We start from the raw sequence: 24,956 nt of genomic DNA on the forward strand, positions 1-24,956 counted from the left end.
TGGTTGGAACAGCATGTTATCTTGACTGCGTCCTCTGCATTTCAGAGCAAGCGTGGCATCTGAAGGCAATGCTGTTGGAGGGAAAAAGTGTTAACCGGAAAATGGAAGTGGCAAATCAAGTTTTCTCTGTAGCTCTGTGAAAAATAGGACCAAATCCTTCATTTTTGTTCTGATCACTGAAAACCCAGTCAGATTAATTAAAATTAATGAACATGGGAAGAAGGACTGATTCTTTGAGACTTAATGGGCATAGGGAAGCTTATTGCAAGGAAGCCCTATATAAAAAACAAAACTGAATAAGGGCAGAATCAGACTGCAGTTAGACCAGATCAGTTCAATGTTGATTTCAAGAGACATAAAATTAAATCCTGCTCAACCAGAACGGTACAAAAGGAGACACCCAGGATCAGATTGCCAGGGACAATATGCCTGTTGTAGCGTGTAAAAGTGCTTCCATAGTTCTCTCACACAAGAGCAGAGGCTAAACACTGCAACTGAGGCATCCGTTTCTGAAAAGGCTGTATCTATCACTCAGTAAGTCCTCCCATTACAATAAATTCTTTGACCATGAAACATCACGTTTTATTACAAATAGTGTGCAAATAGAGCATCGTGCTTCACTGGGCAGGAGAATAAGTTAATTCTCCTCTCTCAAATAAAAGCCATAGCGTGCTGCTCACACACTGTCCGTAGCACAGGAGCCATGCAACCAGACACCGTCACACACCTAAGCTGCACCTAGAAAAGCAACAGTGACACCTCGTGGGCAATATTCAGGTACAAATGTAATAGCTACGCTTTCTTCTGAAGCATCAGTTTTGGCACTGAAAAAATATGGCAAATGTTTTTTGTAGCATTGGAAAAAAAAACCACCCTCTATTGAGTGCTGGAGAGGATAGTGCAGACAGCCCAGCAGCTTCATGCAAAACTAGCCTTCTGTCTTCCTGGAGAAGTGCTGATGGGATGCCAAGTGGCTTTGGGGACCTAGAGTAGGGTTTTAGTTAGCATCAGGTGTACACTTTGAAGGAAATCTCCCGCTCATCCCTAGTTACTCTGATTTGGTTTGCATCATAGCGCTGTCTCAGCAGCGCCGAGCTCAGCAAACTGAAAGATGTCTTTCAGGAGCACAAACTGCACGGGACAAATGGGCACTCGGTCCACAGGACCAGACTTGACCTCATCTGAAGCAAGGAGCCCTGAGACGCAGCACGGAGGTGATGCCCAGCCATGCACAGACCTCGCTGCATTCCTGGATGTTTAGCAAGCCAGGCTTTGCATGGTGTTATTGTGGCTGCTTCCAGGCTCCAGCTAGCCTGGATCTACTTGTCAGTTTGCACTGTGCCCCTGAGGAACTCTGCTCCCCAGGACTGCTGATGATAATTTACTAGGAGGAGCTGTGGACTCCCTCGAGAGTAGAGAGGCCTTATAGAGAGATCTGCATAGACTGGAGAGCTGGGCAATCACCAACCGTATGAAATTTAACAAGAGCAAGTGCCAGGTTCTTCACCTGGGACAGGGTAATCCTGGTTATATGTACAAATTAGGGGACTGGACTACTATTAGGCTGGAGAGCAGCCCTGCAGAAAAAGATCTGGGGTTCTGGGCTGATGGTTAAGTTTGTTTAATATGAGTCAAGAGCGCACCCTGGCAGTCAAAAGGACCACCCATGTCCTGGGGTGCATCAAGCATAGCACCACTAGCTGGTCAAGGGAGGTGACTGTCCCACTCTGCACTGGTGCAGCCCCTCCTCGAGTACTGTGTGCAGTTTCAGGCACCTCATTACATGAAGGACATCAAACTATTCCAGTGTGTCTAGAGGAGGACAACAAAGATGGTGAAAGACCTCAAAAGCAAGGCTCACGAGGAGCAGCTGAGGTCACTTGGCTGTTCAGCTTGGAGAAGACACAGCTGAGGGGTGACCTCATCGCAGACTTCCTCAAGGGGTGCCACGGAGGGGGAGGTGCTCATCTCCTCTCCCTCTCTGGTGACCACTGCCAGGACATGAGGAAATGGAACAAAGCTGCATCAGGAGAAGTTCAGGTTGGACATTAGGAAAAGATTCTTCACTGAGAGGGCGGGTGGTCACTGGAACAGGCTCCCCAGGAAGGTCATGTCACTAAGCCTGTCAGAGTTCAAGTAGCATCTGGACAACAGTCTTAGTCATACAGTTAAGTTTTAGGTAGCCTTGTGAGGAACAGGGAGTTGGACTTAAGGGTGTTTATGGGTCCCTTCCAACTTGAGATATTCTATGATTCTGTTTTGGGTAGCCCACTTGCCCAGCCAAGGGGAAAAATAACTATAGGCTCAAACGGGCTCTTTCTTCACTGTGTGTTTCTTCTGTTCTAAAACAAGGTTTTTGGCTAGACAGCTACTCTGGACGTGAAGAGAATGCTTATAGTATAGAGAATGCTTCATTGCTACTTCTTTCACACTCAAAATTGGATGGTACAAGCAGTTTAAAGTTTTTAGACAAAAATGGCTGTATACATCTAAATATCTGGGGCAGGACAGCAGACCCAGGGAGAGGAATCTGGGTGTTCTGGTCAACAGCAAGCTGAACATGAGCCAAGAGTGTGCCCTGGCAGCCAACAGGGCCAACCGTGCCCTGGGGTGCATCAAGCCCTGCATTGCAGCCGGTCAAGGGAGGGGATTGTCCTGCTCTGCGCTGGTGCGGCCTCACCTCGAGTGCTGTGTGCAGTTTTGGGTGACACAGCACATTAAGGATATAAAGCTACTAGAGAGTGTCCAGAGGAGGACCACAAAGTTGGTGAGGAGAAAGTTTAGAGGAGAAACCATACAAGGAGCAGCTAAAGTCGCTTGGTTTGTTCAGCCTGGAGAAGAGGAGACTGAGGGCAGACCTCATCATGGTCTGCAGCTCCCTCACAAGGGGAGGAGGAGGGGCAGGCATTGATCTCTTCTTTCTGGTGACCAATAACAGGACCCAAAGGAATGGCAGGAGGATGTGCCAGGGGAGGTTTAGGCTGGATATTAGGAAAAGTTTCTCCACCCAGAGGGTGGTGGAGCACTGGAACAGGCTCCCCTGGGAGGCAGTCACGGAGCCAAACTTACACTATTCAAGAAGCACTTGGGCAATGCCCTCAGAGATACGGTGTGAAATCTGGACTGTGCAGGGTCAGGAGTTGGGCTTGATGATCCTTGTGGGGCCCTTCCAACTGAGGGCATTCTATGATCTGCAACAGCAAATAGTGTGTGCATTCGGACAGGCACAGAGTACAGAGCCAGTGCAGCTAGGTCTCTGTTTTGAAGTCAGATATAGACCTATTTCCCACACTAAGAAGTAACATCTCTCAGTACAGCGTTTTACAAGTACAAGCTCACTCAATACTTCTCCCTATGTATGTTCTGGCAGGACATGATGTATGGCATTTATGTCACCTCTCAGCACGCACTGTAACCAAAAACAAAACCAATACATTAAAACCTTCTAACTTTCTTTTATCAGAGTCAAGACTTGAATAAGTTGTAATTTGAGTACAGGAACAGTTTGGATAAGCTCCAAGAGAAGTTCTGATGGTGAGACTATGAACAACAATTCCCAATTCCCTTGTTAAAGAGTGATTGCTGAGCAAGTGCTCTGAAGAGAATAGTAGAGGGGTGGAAAACCTTCTCAACTCAAATGAAACCCCAACACAACGTTTTGGGAAAGGAGCTCTGCCAGCTGCTTCCTTTGGTCCAGAATTAAAGTCAGCATTAAAATAAAACCAAACAACAGACCAAGTACCAATCCATCCAGATTCCACTTTACTGCAAGGCAGTCAGCACACAACCCATTAGCGGCTCAAGGCACACAGTAATCTCTACTTTACTCCCCAGCTCTTCTTTACTGTCGCTGCCAAGTTTAATATGCTTTCAGACAGAGTGAGCTAACGTATTAAACTTTAAGCATATAAACTCTATCCCTTGCACACCAGAAGTCTGGAGGAAGGATACAGCTAAGCACTCAATACACCTTTTTGGAAAAGGAAGTTAAATTTTTTTTTTCCTAGTCACTAGAAAGACTGAGGAAGGCAGAGCATACTTTAATGCATTCAATAGCTAACACTGACAGTAAATGCTGAACTACAGAAATACAGAATCAATTACAATTCTTCAAATGGATGGTGTAGCCTGGCATAAAGCTTGAAATGTTATGGCCTGCACATGCCTGTCAACACCCATCTCTAACTACAAAGACTGAATGGATAATTACTATTAACAGTGCCTGGGGTTATTCAGCTCAACACACAAAAGGCTATTCAGACTAATACCTGTGTGGTTTGAGGTTTAGATTAAGTGTCCAAATGTAGACCCTCTGGATCACGCTAGTAATGTCAAATTCTTGGACCAAACTGCTGAAATTATTTCCTATGTTACAATTTCTTTGGCTTTCTTGTAGTGAGCTTAAGCAAAGCAGTATCAATTTGAAGTAGGCATAACCAAACCACTTAAGATTAGCTAGATTTGTGATTTCAAGTCAGATCTTCAAGCAGAACACGCCATTTATCAGGAGACTGATTCTTCAGTAATGTCTAATGCTTTTTCAGAGAAAAGTGAACAAAGGCACCTTAAATAAATATTCCTCTTTCTAGGAGAGAAATACATACTCTCCTTTTTCGGAGAGGGGAAAAAAAAACCCACACCCCAAAACCCCCAACTTTCTGGCCAAGTTTTTAATTTATAAAAAGATACAAATACCAAAGACTTCCCTACATTAGCCCTTCTTAGCAGACTGGCCTGTTTCAACTGTATTCCTGACAATTAGTACTCTTCATTTACAACCTAGTTCACTAGATAAAAGGATAGTCCTCTCCCAGACTTTTAAAAAAGCCCTCTGCCAGCAGAAACCAGCCTAAGTTAGCTGTTTCTGAAAACAGCAGATACTTTTTCCTTCCAAGTTAGTTCTTCGCAAGTTGACTGCAAAAATTGAGAGCGCTGTTGTGCCTACTTGTTGATATGGTAGCTGCCTCCTCCTCCCAAGCTAGATGCACAGCATAGAGTTTATCAAATTACTATTCTCAACATGCATATCACAGAATCACACTACACATGTACTACATATGTACTAAATGAACTGCTACAGAAGAAGAATAATTTCATCTTCTATTAAGAACAACGCAAGAATATTTTTTCCCTGATAAGAATTTCTGTGCTCCCTGTGTCCTTCTACAAATCCTGTGGGTTTTTTTCCCCACAACTAGAAACTAAACAGATCCTTTTCTTATTTCATGTAAACAGTACTACTGAGAATGAGATTGGAACCTGAAGTGTAGAAAAATAAAACTAGCCAGAGGCCATGGGAAATGCAGCAATGACATTTATTGGAATTTCTCCGGGCATTACATGAAAAAATTTATAAGTGAAACAAAGGATGAAGCACATTCAGTGCATCTTTAAAAAAAAAAAAAAAAAAAAAGTATCTGAATAACCTCGATTCTTTGTAATACACACTACTGCAGTTCCTGGGATTGGTTTTGTATGTACACATCAGCTAAAACTTACTCTGAACAAAACTGCAAAGAACTGCCTTTTCACTTGGCATTTTCCCATCTAGTACAAGACAATATTCTTGAAATATCTAGACAGATTCCACATAAATTTTTTATGCAGTGTTAAGACCTTGCACCCCAACTGTAAAAAGAAAGACTGTTAGGTAAAACAATATCTTTAATAAAATAAAACTCCACAGAAGTAAAAAACAACAACAAGAAAAGAACAGGAGACCCCCAAGCCCCTAAGTTCCACAGCAGCGTGCAGCAAATCAGCATTGTTGTTCCTTATTTTTATGTTAAGATAAAGCATACTTAGAAAGCAATGATATTCAGTCCTTGCTTTCTAAATTGGACAATCTTATGCATAAAGACACTGCTGGATTTGGCACTTTGCTTAATTGTTTTTCTTACTAAAAAGAACAAGTGTTTCCTGAAATACAGTATAAATGGTAAGAGATAACATATGCCACTGTAACACTCAATTAACGGTTCAGACATGCACTCCAAAATACATGTCGACTACACAGTTGTCTAAACCTTCTCAAAAATTCCACTCAAAACCATTTTCAAATCTATATGCATATTTTTATAACTTTATAAACACATTTTCTCCCTTGAAATGATCAGAGCTTACCTACCTTCTGCCCAGAACACACAAATTAATGACTTTTCCTTTAAAAAGAAGACCAAAAAGCAGTGTTAAAACATGAATAACTTGGAAACCATTATTAAAACTGCACCTGTAATTCAGAATCCCCTTTCAAATGTATATCCATTGTGTATGTGACAACTGAAAGGTACATTATATTTGAAACTTGCTTGGTCCTCTCTTATGCACTTACGCTCAACTTCCTGAAACCTGCTTCAATTTTCTCTTCAAATAAAATTTAAGAACAGCCTTCTGGCTCCAGCTAGAGTAAGACAAGGCTTCTTGTAGTATTTCTTTGGTTAAATGAGAACCTCTTGCATGCCAAGTCCTATGACAGCAAGCCTCCTGCGGAAAATTAGCATCAGAATAAATACCACCCCACAGCCTTGTTTCCTTCCTCCTGTCATCATGATCAACCCCAGGACAGGCAGAAGCAAACAGGCTGGGAAGGAAGTAGCAATCACCATTAGCTCTTGTCTTTACAAGTTCTGCGAGTGTCTATAGATACCTATTTCTTAGCTCTGAGCTACAGAGGCAGAGCTATGATGTGATGCTTTTTGTTTCCAGTTCCAGCATGCATGTGGAATTACACTGCTGACCAGTACAGTCCAGGCAGTGGACAGCACTAGAGCTCTTTCTGTATGAACCAAGTCATGATACTTATTCTGCTTATTGGTCTGTGCACACAATGTCAGTAGAATTAAAAGAGAGGCACGCATGAGTTCACACAGATTTTCCACAGAAGATGTGAAACATGCTGCTCTTTGGAGGGAGAATTACATTCGTTTTTTTCTTCAAGTATTATTCAACATACATATATAGAAAGACACGCTATCCTCATTTCACTACAAGACAAGCACATCCAGAGTGAATTTGTAGATCATCATTATCTTGGCTTTGACTACTGAAATTTCTGTTTCCTTTAGGTCAACTCTATATATACATCTACTCATCATAATTACATGTAAGAATCCTTTATTCCCCCTTGTGATTTATTTACACAATCATAAAAAAATTAATAGTCTGAATTTGCATACCAACATTTGAAGGCCCATCTGTAGCTATGAGTGTCCCAGCACTAGTTTTGGATAATACCATTGTCTATTGCTAAGTCCTTTGAAAGCAGCATACCCATCTTTTCTTTCCCTTTTTCAAAAAGTGCTGCCTAGAAATCCATGGTTTATGGCTTACTCCTTATTTTATTTTATTATTTGGATTGTAGTTTACTTCCTTCAGGAGCTGTTCACAGTCAGATAACGCTTCTGCTGGCAAATACTTCATTATCTGCTCGAGAGTCTTTTGATATGTTATCTTCTCCTGTTCCAGGGACTGAATTACAGTCTTCATTTTGTTCTCTCGAGTCAAAATAGTCTCCAAGCTGGATTCCAGACTCTGAATTTTAGCATGAGCAACCTGTAAACAATAACATTATCTTCATAAGAACTGAAACGTTCCAAGTAACTCTTTTAATATTATGATATGCTTGATGTTAAGGAAAGAAATTAATTACATAGATGTTTCTAAGAGACATCTGTGTAGGCAGATAATAGAAGGAATGCCTACTGTGTATCATATAAAGAATCTTCTTATAGTGGCCAGATCAGTCTTAAGGATTTCTGAAAGCCTTGCAGAGAAGGGGAGACATGCAAGTTGCAGCAAGCAAGGGACAGCTGAGAGCAGCAAGGAACTGGAGCTGCAGGGAGGAAAAGGAAATCAGCAGCTGGAGTAGCACTGGAAGAGACGACTTGTCCGACAGTGTAATAAAGTAAATTGGCAGGTAAATGGAGAGGTTAGAGGGAAAGAGAACCTCAACGTTAAGCCTAGAAGCAGACACTTTTCCCTGTTCTCCAATAAAAGACCAACAGCTTTCTCTGGGAAAAAAACCCGACTCACTACTAATCAGAAACTCTGGACACCAGCAGTAGCAAATGTGGGAACTGGGGGAATTCTGACTGTTCCTAGGAAAGGGCCTAAGCAGAGGAATGAAGAAGCTATAGAAGCAAAAAGACAAAGGGGGTAAGGGACTGAGGAAGATGTGTTAACAGTATGGCACTCTGGAAGAACAGAAGAGCTTTGAGAGCCTTTCAAATCAGTCACTCTCAATTATTTCATGCCCTTGGTGCATTTCCAGAACAGAGGTAAAATCCCAGGCAGCAGTAAGTAAGTAAGTAAGTCAGACAGAAAATAATAACAGTAAAAAAGCAAGTGATCCCTGTTTTCAGTATCAGAAGAACACAGAACAGCACCCTTAGCCCATAAACACAAAAATAACGAGGACTTGATCTTTCCTTTTTTCCCTGCTTCTATTTTCAGGTTTCAGACGCTGAAGGTGCTCTATGAGCTCTTCCCAATGCTTGTTCAAATTAAAAACAAATGGCCTGGTGATGCAAAAAGAAGAGTTTGTCTTTCAGGAAAATGCAAGGCAATATATAATGAAACCTGAAACAAGTCTTGGTCAGGCTATGGAAGAAAGAGTGAAGAAGGAAGAAAAGACTTATTTAAAGCATTACTTTATCGGGCAAAGTCTGGCAGGCACTCAGCTGTATTCAAGTCTGCTAGGAGATACCACCTTTGAGAGGTAGGACTAGGAGCTTCAGCAGAAGGAAACAGAACTAACTACAAAGGTCTCAAGAAAGCAAGCCCACTGCACTATGGATTATTTCTTAAAACTTTCCAATAGGAAAGCAGAGAGAGGAAGGGACAGAGGACTTATTTTTCAGCAAGATACACAAATTTTGCCAACAGACTTTATGGGAGATAAGGGTAGAGGTAATTTGAGAAAAAGAAATCTAAATCAAGAAGGAAAAGTGCAAGGAACGACAAAGGAGTTAAAAATACATCTAACAGAAGTAAATCACTGTAATTGAGAGAACTGCTCAACTGCATAAGGTCTTGCTGTTAGGAGACTTCTCAAGTACATTTAAAGAAGACACTTACTTCTCTGTTGGCTGAATCATAGACATGACCTCTCCATGAGTTTGTAGTCATAAGTCATTTACCTGTAGCTTCTCCAACAAATCCATGTTTTGTCTCTTTAGATGACTGTTTGCCCTCCCCAGCTTCTCCAGGGGTTCACCTTCGTCACAGAGATTCACATTTTCCTGCAGTTCATCCTGAAGAACATGGTACTCGACTTCATACGCATGGAGCTGTTTTGAAATATCCATCTCAAACACCTGCAGTGAGAGAAAAAACCCCAAATTTTTAACCTCAATAGAAATCACTTACTCCACATGAATGTTTGGCTAAGAGGCAACTTTGCTTGATTAACTTCATGTTTTTTCCTGTTCCTCTCAAAAAAGCATTTTAAGGGGATGTCTACAGTAAGAGCATTTTAGCATCTAGAGTTCTTATTGTAGCCATAACAAATCATAGACTTTAGAATGAATCGGATCATCACTTTTACAATTACCAGATACTACCTCTTACTATGAAATGTATTGGCAGAAAAGTCTTATTTAATCCAAGAATTTTATAATATGACCAAGTCTTATCATCTCTTGTTCAGGAATATTAAGAAGTTCAAGAAGAAATTTTTAAATTCAAGTCTCACCAGCTTGTGATGGGAGCAGGATCACACAATGAGGAAGAATAATCCAGGATTCATGAGATCTCCACCCTCAAACTGGATCTCTTGATTCCAAGTGCCCATTTATAGACTTTTTATAAAAACACTCTTCATGGTTACAGTTCCCCCTGTGCTCTGTCTCTGCGTGAAGATACACTATTTTCTTATTGGGATGCTTTGGTGACAAAGCATTGTGAAGACTATAGAACTGAGCATCTAACAGTGATGGGACCATACAACCCTTATCTGTTTATACATCTAGTCACAGCCTCTCAGCTGCTAAAAGTTACCAGATAGTTTAGCCTAGGAAGGGAAGGATATCTACAGCGACATTAATTCTGTTCCTTGTTCTAGAGATCACAAACATTACACCAACAGAAGACACACAGAGATCCCCCAACTAAACAAGTTCTGCATTACGTTCATTGTTCTTCAGGTAATTCAAATGAGGTAAAACTTTAAATTACATATGGTGTTGCAGCTAAGCAAGTGCTATTTTCCTCTATGTAGCTACCCAATTCTTCCACATCTGTGTATTATAGTCCTGTATAATGTCTACAATTTTCTTTCATTATCCGTTATCAGAACAGTCCTGAGAATTACAATGCTGAGACAGCTAAACAACTCCACCTGCAGCCAGCCTAGGAGGAGCAATATGATATAGGCAGTCTACCCATGAATGCAGACCCAGAAGGCTGCTCAGCACAAGACCACACCACAGGCAAGCAGGCAACCTTCCGCTCAGAGCTAAGCTGACCTCCGTATAACCACACCCACCTCCACTCAGACAACATGATCCATTCTTTACTCAGTCAGGCCCGGCTTTGCATAAAGCCACTTCTACCACATGCACCACAGCATGATTGCTCTGCAACCCATGCAGACCACAAAACAGAGATTTAATTTCTAATAGTATCTCAAATATTGAACTACTATCTCTAGCATTGCCAGAATCCATGAGTTGTAAAGATAGACACTGAAATACCTGACACAGGTTTAGCACAGCAATCAATCAGTGCAATGAGGAAATAAAGATTTACACATCATCTAAAAATTACTTCTTAATTGACAGCACCCAAAACGTTCAAGTGTTAACCAAGCTATCAGTGTGAACTGCACTCCTGCCTATGGAGATGGTTTTCTAGAACTCTTCTATTATCTCCTAACTGCCGACTGAAAGGGGAAAACTGCTGACAGGTTACAATTAAGGTACTAGACTGAGGTTCATTTTCAATTTGCAGCTTCAATGCAGGGGAATACAATGTAGAGAGGTGAAGATACCAGCCACTGACAGTATTTCACAAGAAGCTTTTCCTATACATCAGTAATTCTTTGCTTCTGTTCCAGTCTTGCCCTTTGCCATGAAGTTGCAATGATACTGATGAAATAACACTACTCCAGTCTTCCTTTCCTTTATCCAACAATGGCTGGGATCAATCCTGAGGGACTTTTACCTCTGGCACCAAGCGCCTGCCAGGTGTGATCCATCCAAGGACTGGGTTGAGGTGAGAAAGGGAAGTTGGATGAGGGAGCCCTAAAAGTGATCCCCAGGAGGACAGAAGCCGCCCCAGCAACAGAACACCAAAAGTTTGCTTGACCTTGATTTTAATACCAATGATGAAAACAGGGCCTCACCAACCTCCTAACTTGTAGGATTTTAAGTTGGAGGTATCTGAAAAGTTCCTACAGGGGTACCTGGCCCTGTGCAGCCAGAAGTTCAAAGGATCAGGAAAAGTTGCTGTGACGCTGCTTTTTCCCACCATGGCAAGTTGTGCTTCCCATCACAAACAGTTGGACTGCTCACCCACGAGCAGGGAGCAACAGCTGGGTTTAGGTTTGGAAAATAGGCTACTTTTACCCTTCTGATGGCGATGTGAAATTTTTAAGCAAAGTCACGTTTTCCCAATAGCTGGGGCACAAAAGAACCTTTGTACTAAACCTTGAGGTAGCAACTAAAGTCTTGATAAAATTGCAGTTCAAAACCCACTGAAATTAGCTCATATCCTATTTCTATACAAGTTACTGGGAAGATGACTCCTTTGCATTTCAAACCAAAAGGAACATACTGGGAAGACTTTTACATATACCTTAGGCATGATTCTTTTAAATTAAAGGGGGGGGGAAGTAAAGAGAAAAACAACATTACCTGGGTAATAATTTTTTCCATTTGAGGCTGAGTCATATCTGGAATAGTGGTTTTAAGAAAATTGACAATGTTCTCAAAACTCTCACATCCCATTATAGATGTTTCTTGACTACTAAGTAGGCTCAGTGCTACTTTAAATATGACTTCCATTCCTTGAAGAAAAATAATATCTAAAAAGAAAATAATTAAAATATCTTGAAAACGAGAGCAAAAGTCATTGAATTAATACATACATTTGCTGGCATTTTTTCTTTTTAATCAATCATGCTGCAGATTTATTCAGGTCAGAAGTGCAATCTGTCTCGTTTGAACATGAGGTTAGAGCATAGAAATTCATCTTCTGTCATCTTATAAATGTGAGAGAGCACTAAAGAAAATATCATGTACTTGTTATGTCTGTAATGGTTATCTGCAAAAACATTTCCTTACTGTCTACTATAGACCACAGGCTGTTAACTAACTGCGAACTGTTTTTAAGTACATCTATGACTGAAAAGCAATTGCGAAGTGCATCACAACACAATGAACTGATGTTTTACTGTTTTCTACAGACAGAAGCTAGTCCTTAAAAAACGATCATGTAGATTCTGTAACCAATCATACAACTTTCAAAATCCATAGTAGCAATCACATTGGTTATAATTTAAGCTCCAAACCGTTACTTTGAGGTATAATTATGTGGATGTAAGGGGAAAGTCCAGGCTCTGCAGAAGCCAGTAGACACAGACTGCACAGGAACTAGAAGCTTGATAACAGTAACTAGAAACTTGGTCTCGGTAGCAGCAGTGGACTTGCAGTTACTGAGATGAATGCAGCACTTGAGCAGTTCAGATAACCCTCCTGCGCTGTTGGCTCTGTCACACCACCAAGAGCAGGGCTACACAACTGAACAAACTCAACTTCTGATCCTGATACTGAGAGGTCATCCCTGGCTGTAATCCAGTATCACAGGATAGCACCAGGACACTGGTGAGGCAGCCATCTCGCTCACCCACAGTTTCTAAAAGTCTCCCTTCTCAAGTCTATGATGTAGATGAAAGCAGCATAAATATTAAGTATATAATTTGTGATGGATAGACATTAACCACTTGTCCTGGTACGTGACAATGGCCTGTGGGACACTGAAGATGCAGGAATCCAAAGCATTAGGAAGTAAAACATAGTGACATTTGAGTTTTAAAATGGGAGCAAGCCTTGCTTTGCTCATATACCAGGAAATGAACACTGACCCTCCCCACCCATAAAAAATTTGTTTGCCAAATTCAAGCCTACTGAAGACAAAAGAGGAAAATAACACTTCAGCCTTGGAAAACAAATAATAAAAAAACCCAAACCAAAATGCTTCAGTGTCCCAGAATTCAATAATTTCACTGTGAAAGAGATGTACCCATCACATGAATACCACTGAAAAACAGATACACCAATCATTTGTTCACCCAAAGAGCAGTCAGAAAAAGTCTGCTGTAAAAGGAAAATACCTCTGTAATGGAGAAATCACTAGGTCAATAAAAATGAAAATCAAAGCCAAACAAACAAACCCCTCTTCCCCACAAACCTCCACACCAAACAAATTAAAAACCTAACACACTCCAGTGATAAAACACGAGACAGAAGTCAGGTTGAATTTTTTAAGGGAAGACTAAAGGTGCCATATGAAAACAGAAAAATCAAATGGAAAAAAGTGTGATTTAAGAGGAAGTACATGACATACGCTCCTACTTTGTTGGTGCATACCTGAGTGCAGAGGGTTTTACATTAATACATGAACAAAATTTTTAAAAGCTGCATTACTACAGATTTGATTAAGGTAGCGGTTCTTATTGACAATAAAAGAATAGAAAACCAAGTACTTGACATGCTGATGCTGTGAACATTACAAGGCACAATCAATAGTTAAGCTTCTGTACTAGCTGTTATCTGGAGAGGAGCATATAATGAAAAAACAATCTAAATGGAATAAGCGGCATACCAAGACTAGGAAACTGTTCAATATATACATAAATACCTGAAACAGCCTTTAAGTTCAAGCCTACCTGAATTTTTGTCAGAAAGCACTTCAGGATCAGTTATTCAGCTACACTTTCTTGAAAACCAATGCATTCTCTTTTTTCAATTTACAAGTTCAACAAGATCAACTTTTCTATAGACATAAACTGAATATTTGATGCATAAAATACATTTGCAACAATAAACTTCCTGCTGTTCATACTTCATAAGTCTCTTGGTGAATAACAGCAGACGTACTTAATTGCTCAAGTCTGATATTTCAAAGAATACATTTCGGTTTTTCTCTTTGAAAAGGAGCTGACATCCCGCCATAAAGTGTATTGCTACTTGCCACCCACAAGAGTCACCCGAAAGGTACCTAGTATGTAGAAAACTACTCCCTGAGAATTTCAAAACACAGTGGCAACATTGTTCTGTTTATTATTGCAATAGAATAAACTTTCTTACCAAATACTCTGGCTACAAATCCTAATGGAAACTGAGATGCGAACAGTGTAAGAAACCACGGTGCAGCATAAAGACTGGGACTGATTTCATTTTCTTCAAGGTGATTATACAGGTCTCTGTGATAATCATGAAGAAGCCTTGAGAGCTGATACATCTGAACCTACAGTGTATGACGGGGTTGGTGGGGAAGGAAGCAGAGAAAGAAAAGTTCAGCTTTACTCAGTTTTCGAAACCATTCCCATTTCACTCGAGGGAAGCCAACTCCAGTGCAGATAGCACTGTAAAGTACAGCTTAATTGTCGCCCAGGGCCTCGAGTGAAACCTACTTACATATAAACAACCCACCCCTAATGAATTATAACCAACACAGTAGTCAGTAACAAAGACCAGTTTGAACCTGATTATTAATGAAATATCATTTCAGATTCACAGGATTAAGGTAAGAAGAGAATACATTGATCTAACTTTATCAACAAACCAGACTTTCAGCCTTGTAGCAACAAAAGTAAGAGTACCTCTTCCAAGATGCCAAAACTCTGTAGTAGAGAGTTGAACTATTTCTGGCTAAACTTATACATTTCAGCTTTCATCCTTTGAATCCTGGCCATATTTTTACTGCATTTAAAACTCCTATGCTACAGTCATCACTTTAGACACCTTCTGTACCCACAGGGTACTTCAGATATGGTGGGTAAGAGGTGTACCACATACATATTTCCCAGCACAACTCCCACATGCCAGAGGTCCAGAGGAATTTAAGATACTGATGCAAAAAGTGCTGCTATACAACCTGTAAAAGGTTGCAAACCAAAGTGGTTAAAAGTTGCTATTCATTGCTAAAGATATCACTCTGTGGCAGATTATTTCCTTGCAATTTTGGTAGTCTATATTCCACAGTAAGTTGCCCTCAGCACAGAGCAACACTTTCTCAGAAAGCAGATGAGAAGCAGACATATATTGATTAGCTGTCAGGTCCAATCTTGCTGTCAACAGTGCCTTATGCTTAAGGTGAATCCATTCCTCAATAAGAAAATGATCTATTGGATCCAGCTATTTTCTTACTTCTAGTGGTCACGATTCTTTCCCATCAAAAACTGACTGCACTTGAACTATCTATCAGTCAGCAGTGGCTGCAAGCAGACAGATCAGTTCTTGTTCAAGCAAATTAGCTAAATTTGTGCATGCGTTTGAGTCCTTGCTTTAATTGCCAAAGATACTAATTAAGCACCATTTGGACAGTGTCAATACAAAGCACATTTACATTTGAAATTAGAACAGCATCACAGAGGCGGTAAACCAATTGGATGTGTTCATTATGAACTAAGGGTCTAGATTACTACTTTTTCCAGACAACAATTAAAAATGTAAGTTAAATAAGTTTTCATTATCCTAAAGAATCATCCAACATTTTTCCTCTACAGGACAGAAGCTAATTCTGCATATAAGCTTACTTGTGTTTCATTACTTTAAATGCAAAAGAATTTGCAATTGCTTTACTCCTGTTAAAAGACCAAAATGAAGGGTTAGGCTTTAGTGAGATCCTCTAGGTCATCTTCAATACTCTAGTTTGTCTTGAGCAGACAAAACTTGTACTTTGGTCTAGAACAGGATAACTGCCTAGGAGCAAACTGTGGGAAAAGAGAGGTCATTTCATTTAAAGGGCAAACAGTACTACTACAAGCCGTAAACCTTCTCAACCTTAGAAAGTGTTCCTCCTAAGAGCCCCTGACAATGAAAGTTTCAGACTCATTTAAATCAAAAGGTGAAATCCTGGACATTTGAATGCTCTCAAACCATCAGATGTTATTGAAAGTCTACAACTGCAGCATAACATACAAACACTAAGAGAGCATCTTCTAGGGGAAAAAAAAAATCCCACAACAATGCATTTATCTCAATTTGACCCCCACTGGTTCAAAACATATTTGGGGTATGGGGGCAACAGAGACAGGGGAGAGGAAGAACGATGCTCTTTATGGCTGTTCACCCTTAATTCATCACAACAAACTTGTTAAAGCATATCTACATCCGCAGTAAAACACTCCTCTGTATCATTTTTAAAATAAGCATACTAAATTTTTTGAACTACAATCTATTCTATTGTTCTGGATATTTGCCAAATAAGCACCTAAAGTGACTGGTCATGGAAAGTGGACTGAAACTCCCACTTAAGTTTTTACTTAATTATAAGTGTTTGCTATGCAGAGAGAATGAAAAACAATGCAATTTTTGAATCTGCCTCTTAGTTTTCTCTTTCTCCACTGTGGAGTACAAGCTTTAACTCAGCAGGGGTATCCCCCTTTATAATATCAGGGGCTTATAGAATACAGTTATTTAAGCCAGTGAACAGCTGCATCTCAAGCTGAAAGATTTCTCATACTTTAAACCCTGAAGTTTATACAGATCTGAAAGTGTTTCTACCTCCTTCCTAAGAGCCTTGAGTATCTATAGCTAGCTGTTAAAAGACTACTATTGCAGAGCATGCATCGTTTCATAAACACATTAAACGATTAAAAATTCATCTGTTTTCTTTCTGTGTTGAGGGTGGTGGGGTAGAGGATGATGAGAGAAAAGAGGTGCAAATGATGAGGCAGTACAGTACAAATGCCTGTGGAGTACACTGACTGGCCACTGGGTGCCACTATTGAATCGATTTGGAGTTACAAGAGAAACATCTACAGCTAAGTGCTTATGGACTGGAAAAAAACAACAACAACAAAATCAAATTTGTTTTTGAACTCCATCTGTAGAGATGCACACATATCATTTTTTTTCAGCATAAGGAAGAGAGAAGTGAGGAAAAGAAAAGGAAGAGCAAAATAGCAGTGAAAGCAGAGTTTCCAAACAGAAGATGATAGGGACGTGTGACAGGAAAAGTCTGCAAGTTCTGAACTTCTCTGTTTGCAAATTCAGAATCGGAGAGGGATTTGACAATAACATTTTCATGCACATCAAACCTCCAAAACAACATAAGAAGTTTCATAAGGCCCTGGAGAACATGAGCAACCTGAGAACTCTGGTTTGCTTTAGAAGGACCTACTTACCTGTAGTGACATCATGTCCGGCCTGTACTGTTTACGAAAGCCAAGGTCATACATGAGGAATTTCAGCATTTCAAAGGCCTGTTCCTCACTCGTATGTAGAAGCAGCACTCCAGCTACAAAGCTTATACCTTGACAATAACCCACTTCTTTGTCCAGCAAAGAGTATGCTTTCAGGAGATTAAAGAGTGATAGCTGTCCTGCTCCCAGGTGGGCAGAAAAGTAAGGATGTGTAGGGAATGTCCGTCCTGATATAAAGAAAGAAGAGTCATTGATATTCAATTCTTCTCATTAAAAAAACCTCAATCCATCTGACAACCAGCACTCCTCTCTTCCCATAGACCTTTTCTCTTTGCAGGTTGATTTTAGTCAGATCAATCTGCAATTTACTGCTGATTTTAGACTGTATCCATTCAGCTCATTTCATATTCTCATCTGCATAGAACTTGCAGAAGCAACTGCTTGATTCCTTTTTCCAGACAGATGTAGAGGAGCATAAAAACAAACAGCATAACCTAAGAAATCATTTGCTTAGAAGACGCCAAGTGGTGTACACAGAACATATCCTGACAACACAGAAAGTGGTGCTGATACAGCATCTGTGTCCAGCAACAGCTTCCATTAAGAATGGTGTGTTTCCACTTGGACGCATTAACAAGTCAGAATAATCTCCCAGCTACAAATAGACGTACCTAGATCTACAAGGATGGCATGCTGTTGAGCAGTCAGTTGTTTCAGAAGTTCTTTGTAAGAGATGTCAGGAGGCTGCTGCTTGTTTGGCAGTCTGTGTCTGACTCGATATTGCACAGCCAAAAACTGCCAGATTTCTCCCCGACGACTTTTTGGTACACCTGCAGGGCAGTCAAAAACCAAGAGGCCTAAGCAGGGGCATATTTTTAGTGCTACAACAGAAGAAGTTGCTTCGTCATAATCTTTTCCTGCCCTAATCTTGGCCAAACCACTTTGGAGGATCCCTTGCAAACAGTCAGCTTCACAAGTTGTCCACTCTGCAGCGTATTCCCCCTCAGTAGCCACAGTTCAGTCCCACTAACTAAGCATTAACTACCAACTTATGGTAATTACACTGAGCACTGCATTGGGCAACTGAGGTACAGACATCACTTGTTTTGCCACCTCTGAGCTGTTAGCCTCCAGCAGGAAAAGATGCACGACTATACACAGAATGCAGACTGTCCTGTTTAGAAAGGCTAAAGTAAATTCAGAGGTGTAAAATACAGGGAGGTCCATCTCCTCTTCCCCTCCTCAAAAGGCTATTCATATCAGTCCATAGGCTTGGAGAAAGATGTACAGATTACAAAATACTCAGTTCAAACCTAAAAGCATTAATGCTGCATACTAAAGGAAGGAAAAAACCACTCATATTAAAAGACAGCATTTCTCTCAAGTCAGCCAAGCACCTGTAAAAGCACAAACTAAATTAAAATACTACTTTTGGACTTCCGCGTACATCCCCAACTCTGTAAACAGACCTTTGAAAGTAAAAATGAATTGTCAACTATGCTAATACTTTCCAGTCAAATAATTATTTAACAAGAATACAAATTAGAAAAAGCATCTCCTTGTTCCCAACTCTGAACTGCAGTCCAGGAGTAGAAGATAGGGCAGCAAGGAAAGATGTATGTTGGCAGTCTTCTGCAGGTCACTAACAGGAACTGCCTTATTTCTATCATGATTTTCTTTGGTAGCAATTTAAACTTCCCTTCTGTACCACAGCCAGATTACACTGAAATATTTTTCAGCATCTATAATATAGACGTGAGATTTTACAGAGGAAGGCACAGCAGTGCAAACAGACTCTACATCCGCATTATACTAACAAGGTCCTCTGGCTCCCCTTCGGGCCTACGGCTAGGCCACAGGAAGACCTACTTCAAGACAAAATCCCCAGCCTTTCACTCGAGGAAACAAAATACTAAAAGACTATAGCCCAGACTCCACAAGATGTGCTCCTTCTGACTTCCTGAGGCTTGGTTGTGATTCCCCTAGGTTTTGGGCACTGTCCATATTAGACATTATGGTCCTGCCTTCTCAATAATTAAGTGAAATCAGACCATCTGAAACTCTGAGTCAGTTAGACAGGAGCCACAGACCAGAAACCAGAAGGTCACAGTGTTAGCTGCAGAAGCTCCAAGTTCAATCTTCAATGTAATAATACGTGGGCACAAGATGCTGCTTTTGGGAGGGTGACTATACATGCTTCTGCATTGCTGACATGGTAAGCTGTAGACACAGCAGAACTTGTTTTCTGTTTGGCAGCAGCAGATGGGCGCACGTGCAAAAAGAAGGCAATTTTTTCATGATTTTGTGCTACCGCAAAGAGTGTATTGCTGGCAGATTTCCTTCAGAATCAAAAGGCAACAAGAAAAAAAGCAAGCTTCAGACTTCATAGTTAAAAACCATCCTATATAAGTACCTTCTTTCAAAGTGGAATGAATATCTTCCATGTCACATCGGATTTTGGCTCTGCAGTTTAGTAGCTTCTTATCCCAAACATGTATGGCATCTTTCTGACATGTACCAACTTCCTCATAGTCCAGTTTGACTTTTCTTGATTGGAGCTCATCTCTGCTTGCTAGAGCACAGAACAGAAAGGGACAACACATGGAAAATGAGAACATCAGAAAATTACAAGAGACATCAAATACGCAAAATCCATTCTACTTAGATATATGTATCTGATAATCTGACTAGGGATAAATACACCTTCTACAATTCATCAGTTAACAGCTGAGATGGAGCCAGTCTTTTGTCATAAGATGCTGTAGGTAGAAATTGAACTTCTGTTACTGGGCCATGAACATTAGTAATTAATGAAGCACATAAAAACAGTTTTTAAGGCTTGGGGTAAGAAGAAAAACCCACTCAACACAATCAATTTCACCACATCTGCTGCTTCTTTCAACTGCAAAAACACCTTTAATAATTTTTCTCTTGTTTATATTGATCATTACAATTGTTTTAGTATACAAAGTCCCAAAGGTATGGAAGTTTATATTAGAGATTTAGGCAAGCAAGCTAGGCAAGTCTTCTAAACTGAAGTCTGTCACACTAGTCCCAGTTTTCACATGTCCCTTAAGAGAGTCATAAGAGCTCTTGGCACTGCTACCTAGCATCATCAGGCTGACCAGAAGTAAACAGAATGAACCAACATGAACCTTACCCAGAAAGGTACAGCACAGAATTCATGTTGCTGTATACTTAAAAGGTTTGCTGCATAGGACTACCTGGCACACAGTATTTATTCCAGAGAACTCACTATTTCTGAAATAAAGTTGCAGAGTTACTCCGGAATTTCATGGAGGAGCAGCTTTCCTTTCCATTACTGAGAAATCAACTGTGATTATTTTATTATACATTATAGGTATGGGGAAAAACCACACCAATTCCTCATACAACTGGTGTAAAAACCTGAAATCAAGACCTGAATGGGTCTTAATTTACAGAGACCAGTTAAATTACCATTGGACTGAATTGTACATTTGACAACATGACCTAAGAAAGCTGTAATTGAGTTTATCCTAAATTTGCCTTGATTTGTGTGCAGTACTTGCTCCTTGCAGGAGACTCCTTCCTTTTACAGACGCACACCCCCCCCCCATCATCTCTTGGTGAAAGCAAACTCTCACTAAGTTATTATATAACCTGCAGAACAAGACAATCAGTTCCTTTGCCTAATCAGCACATTTCAGAAACAACCAATATTGGATGAATCCATAAGGTCATTCCCCAGCCCACTCCAAAAATGTAGGTGACAATTTATTTCCAAAAGCTGTATGTTACACCAGTGAGACTGTATTTACTCAAGACTACAGGGGGCCTTGGAGGAGCAACTATTATGGAAGGAGCAGTACAATTCCATAAAAACAGGAACGGGATCTCACCACAAGAATTTGCAGTCCAGTTGGGGCAATTTTAAAAGCTACCCTATTGCTGTATGATTTCATTTTAAAATGCTCATTCTTATGTGCAGTATGTGACAGATTTAAGACAACAAAAACACATATTTCAGTGTGACAATGAACTCCAGAATTAAGTGCATGGGTTATCATTCACTGAATGGTACTTTGGCTCTGCAGTTAGCCCTACTGAAAGTCAGCAAGCTTGCCTGTTGGTAGTACTTGCCCTACCTCCTGTGCCAACCTTAGCTGCTTGCAACCATCCTTGTTAACATTCTTCCTAATCACTGCCAGGTGGCCTGCTACTTTTTGTAGTTCATATACCTTATCTAATATAAATAGAACTATACCTTATATCTACTGGAAAAGCAGCTTTTAGCTGTGCTCCTCAGAAAAAAAAAAAAAAGCAAGTTTGTGCAATTCATAGAACTTACCTTCTGTAAAACAAAGAGCTAATAGTATTCAAGTCTCCTCGACAGCAAAAGGAACAGAAAAAGAGGTTCTATTAATATTTTGCAAATAAAAATCAACAAAACATTAACAGAAAACCACTGAAAAAAATTCCACAGCAATTCCAGTCTTAAGCCAGTCAAATACAGCTGAATAAATTCACAGCTAGGAACCTGGCTTCAAGTAGAGAAATGGCTGCATTTGTTATTACATTTCCCATTCCTGAGATCTACATTTAACTGTAGCCCAGGATGCCAACCACTGCCAGAACCAGCGCTTGTTTGGAACGTATCCGTTCTGTCCTGTCCGTAAAATGGCCCTTGTTACAGCAGCGCATAGGAAGGAAGCCTAGAGATAGGCATTAAGACAGTTTACTTTTCACCCTTTGAAAATAAGATGATGTGAAACTCGTGCTCTGGCTAGTGAGAACTCTAGCGGTACTTATGAACCTGCATACAGGAATGGAGACATGCTCCTTGGAGCACAAACCAAGATGTGGGCTGATAGGTGGGTGCCAGTTTGGAGTCTCCACTGCTGACACTCCTGTTTTCACCGCAAATGATCAGGCAGGCAGAACTTATTTTCTACGTATCAGTTACGGAATGGAAATAATCTCCAACTGAGTCTTAATCAACTGGACCAATTTAACAGTTTTCAGTACCTCCAGCCATGCAGAGAGGATACAGAAAAGAGTCTGTCTCTCAGCAGCTTATACTACCACAGGGAATAACATGAAATTAGTCACTACGGCAGATGTCTATCTTCCCCACCCCACAACAGTAGACTGACCGTTTGCTAAAACAACAAAGATTTTGGCTGAAGTTAAAACAGACTTCTCTGTAGATGTTCCCTATGAATCTAGGAGTTTCCACAGAAGTATGTGTCAACAGAGAGAGAAACTGTAGAGAGAGTGCACACAGAAATATGCTACGTGTGTAGGAAATACACGCAAAGATGTACACTTGTAGGGATATGGAAAGACTTCTGTCCTGCTGTTTTTCTCTCTTCCTCCTGCCTTCTCAGTAAGGACCTCTAAAGAAGTAAAAAGAGTTCACTAACCTTAACAAGATCATTATGTTTTGTCTGAAGAATCAGACTACCATGTAATGAGGTTACACACCGTACAGGAGAACATGAGGGCAGCAATTGGAGAGAGGACATTTGAAATTTCAACTTGCACTGAAAGATACTAGTCATTATAATGGAGAACTTCTATATGCTAGGATAGACATTGCATCCTGTCTTTTATTTGTGCAAATCTCGACCAGTCATAATAAAATATCTCAGCCAGAAGCTCAGGCAGCTGACAAGTCAGCATGGCCAACTTCAGATCCCTCAGTACATCACTCAGTGTTCAGTGTACAGTACTCATCTTCTGATAAAAAGAACTTTTTGACATACCTCAAGACCCAGTTATGCAAAAATCACATTTGGATTCAAATATTTATAAATTTAACACTGATGTGGTTAATGAAGGACAGAAAGCCTGGACAGAAATGTCATGCACTGCAAAGGTCTGAAATGAGATATAGAGGGTAAGGTTTACCATACCTAAGTGTTCACACAGCATCCGTTCTCCTGACTCCACTTCACATTAGAATTCCTAGACTTAGCCAGCCAGAACACAGACTGTAGCAACCTTTGCCTAACATGCACTAAAAAAAGAAAAGTTATCACTTTCTTCTTTAAATAAGGTGACTTGTTAAGAGTCGGCACATGGACAGAGAACCTGGTAGACTGTGAGACAGGACTGGGTGAACACATTTCTTTCTAGCACTATTAACCAAAAAGTTACAGAACCACACATATGTTTGAGGGGCCCAGCATCAGTACAGTTTTCAGCTTCAGGCAGCCAAATTTGTAATAGTTTTTAGGGGTATTTTCTAAATAGCTAACCTTCCAGCTTCTGGTTTTCTTTTTCCATTCGAAGTAACAGAATTTGTTGATGGATGGCTTTTCTCCACAGACTTTGTAGTTCTTCTGAGTTTTTCCTCTCTCCAGTTTTATCTGGACCATCCTCATTTTGCAATACTAGAACAAGAGGGTCCTCCTCCAAGGGTGGAGCAAGAGGCGATAATGGTAACAGTTCACTTCCATCATGACCATCTGTAAAGAATCAGAAAGCTATTACAGGAAACTGGGATTGTCTGACATCATGAAAATCTAAGTCACAGCAGAACAAAAATAGCTGTCTTCCACTTTCAGCAGTGAGGTGCTGATTCCAAAGACAGAGAAAATGCAGTTCAACAACAGAGATTTATTTTTAAATAAAGTGTTTCATTTAAATTAAAGCTATATTTAAATGAAATAGAGCTAAACAAAGGGTCACACAGTATTTCAACCCTTTCGCCTGCTAGCTCCTTCTAGAGTCACAAAGAGGCATTTATCGATGAAGTCTCCTTTACAGCTGAGCTTGTTTACTGCTGTGATTTACCATAGGTTCTATACTAAAAGCAACTTTTCCCGTCTGCTAAGGTGCACTACATGCAGTGCTATAGCACTGGTCACTAGAGTTTTCACAGCCGTAGGTAAATGACATTCTGACAACAGAACTATATCAACATAGCAGGATTTCAGACATTTCAGAGGTTTCTACCTTAAATGAACTCAAGCTGTAAGAATTAACACACTAAACAGGTGCTATGTGCAATACAAGGACAAAGCAGAAAAGTTATCATTTTCCGCAAACACTGCTATTATGTAAGCAGGCTAGGGTATAAATTTGCTAACTGTTAAAAAGGATATCTTTGTCAGCAAGAGGCAGTTCTTCATTTCCTTGCTACCACTACAGCGATGGGAGATTGCAATTCATTTGACTTTGATGACAGAATCCTCTGTTCAAAGCAACAAAGACCCAAAGCCAACTGAGCACAGCTCTTCTCTGGTGCGGTTCTAGCAAGAATATGGTACCAAGCTAACTCCCTTCTCCCTTTCATATTTTCACATGTTGCAGCTCACTACAGTAATAACTATTCAGTAACAACTGCTTGTTTATTTTCTTTAAAAGCACACACAGACCTGGATGCTGCATCTTGGAAGGAGATTTATTCATAGGTGAAGCTACCTGCAGGAATATTCTCCGCCGCCAGGAGAGGCGGCGAGGTGTAAGTGTGGCCCCCACAGCATTTAGAGATTCGCTGCTGCAGACGGTTGATGTTCTTTTCTTTCCCTCCCCTTCACTGAAGGAAAGAAAAAGCAGATGGGGTGAGTCAGTCAGTCATCTTTGGAGGGAAAAAAAAAAT

At 40.4% G+C, this 24,956-nt stretch overlaps 1 protein-coding gene across 2 annotated transcripts in view; it reads right to left on the reverse strand.

Moving 5' to 3' along the window:
- Positions 1–5,296: 5,296 nt before the first annotated feature.
- The window catches only part of TBC1D4 (TBC1 domain family member 4), a 117,488-nt gene continuing 97,828 nt past the window's right edge, over positions 5,297–24,956 (reverse strand). For both annotated transcript variants that reach the window (XM_075088567.1, XM_075088558.1), the window contains 9 exons: positions 24,733–24,893; positions 23,611–23,820; positions 19,782–19,940; positions 18,040–18,198; positions 17,351–17,595; positions 14,307–14,466; positions 11,853–12,022; positions 9,138–9,314; positions 5,297–7,551 (listed from right to left, as the gene is read on the reverse strand). In XM_075088567.1, coding sequence (XP_074944668.1) covers positions 7,333–7,551; positions 9,138–9,314; positions 11,853–12,022; positions 14,307–14,466; positions 17,351–17,595; positions 18,040–18,198; positions 19,782–19,940; positions 23,611–23,820; positions 24,733–24,893 — 1,660 coding nt within the window. In that variant the 3' untranslated portion in view covers positions 5,297–7,332. The remainder of the gene's footprint in view (positions 7,552–9,137; positions 9,315–11,852; positions 12,023–14,306; positions 14,467–17,350; positions 17,596–18,039; positions 18,199–19,781; positions 19,941–23,610; positions 23,821–24,732; positions 24,894–24,956) is intronic.

The sequence above is a fragment of the Phalacrocorax aristotelis genome, chromosome 1 (genome assembly GCF_949628215.1).
Source record: "Phalacrocorax aristotelis chromosome 1, bGulAri2.1, whole genome shotgun sequence".
Taxonomy (NCBI): Eukaryota; Metazoa; Chordata; class Aves; order Suliformes; family Phalacrocoracidae; genus Phalacrocorax; species Phalacrocorax aristotelis.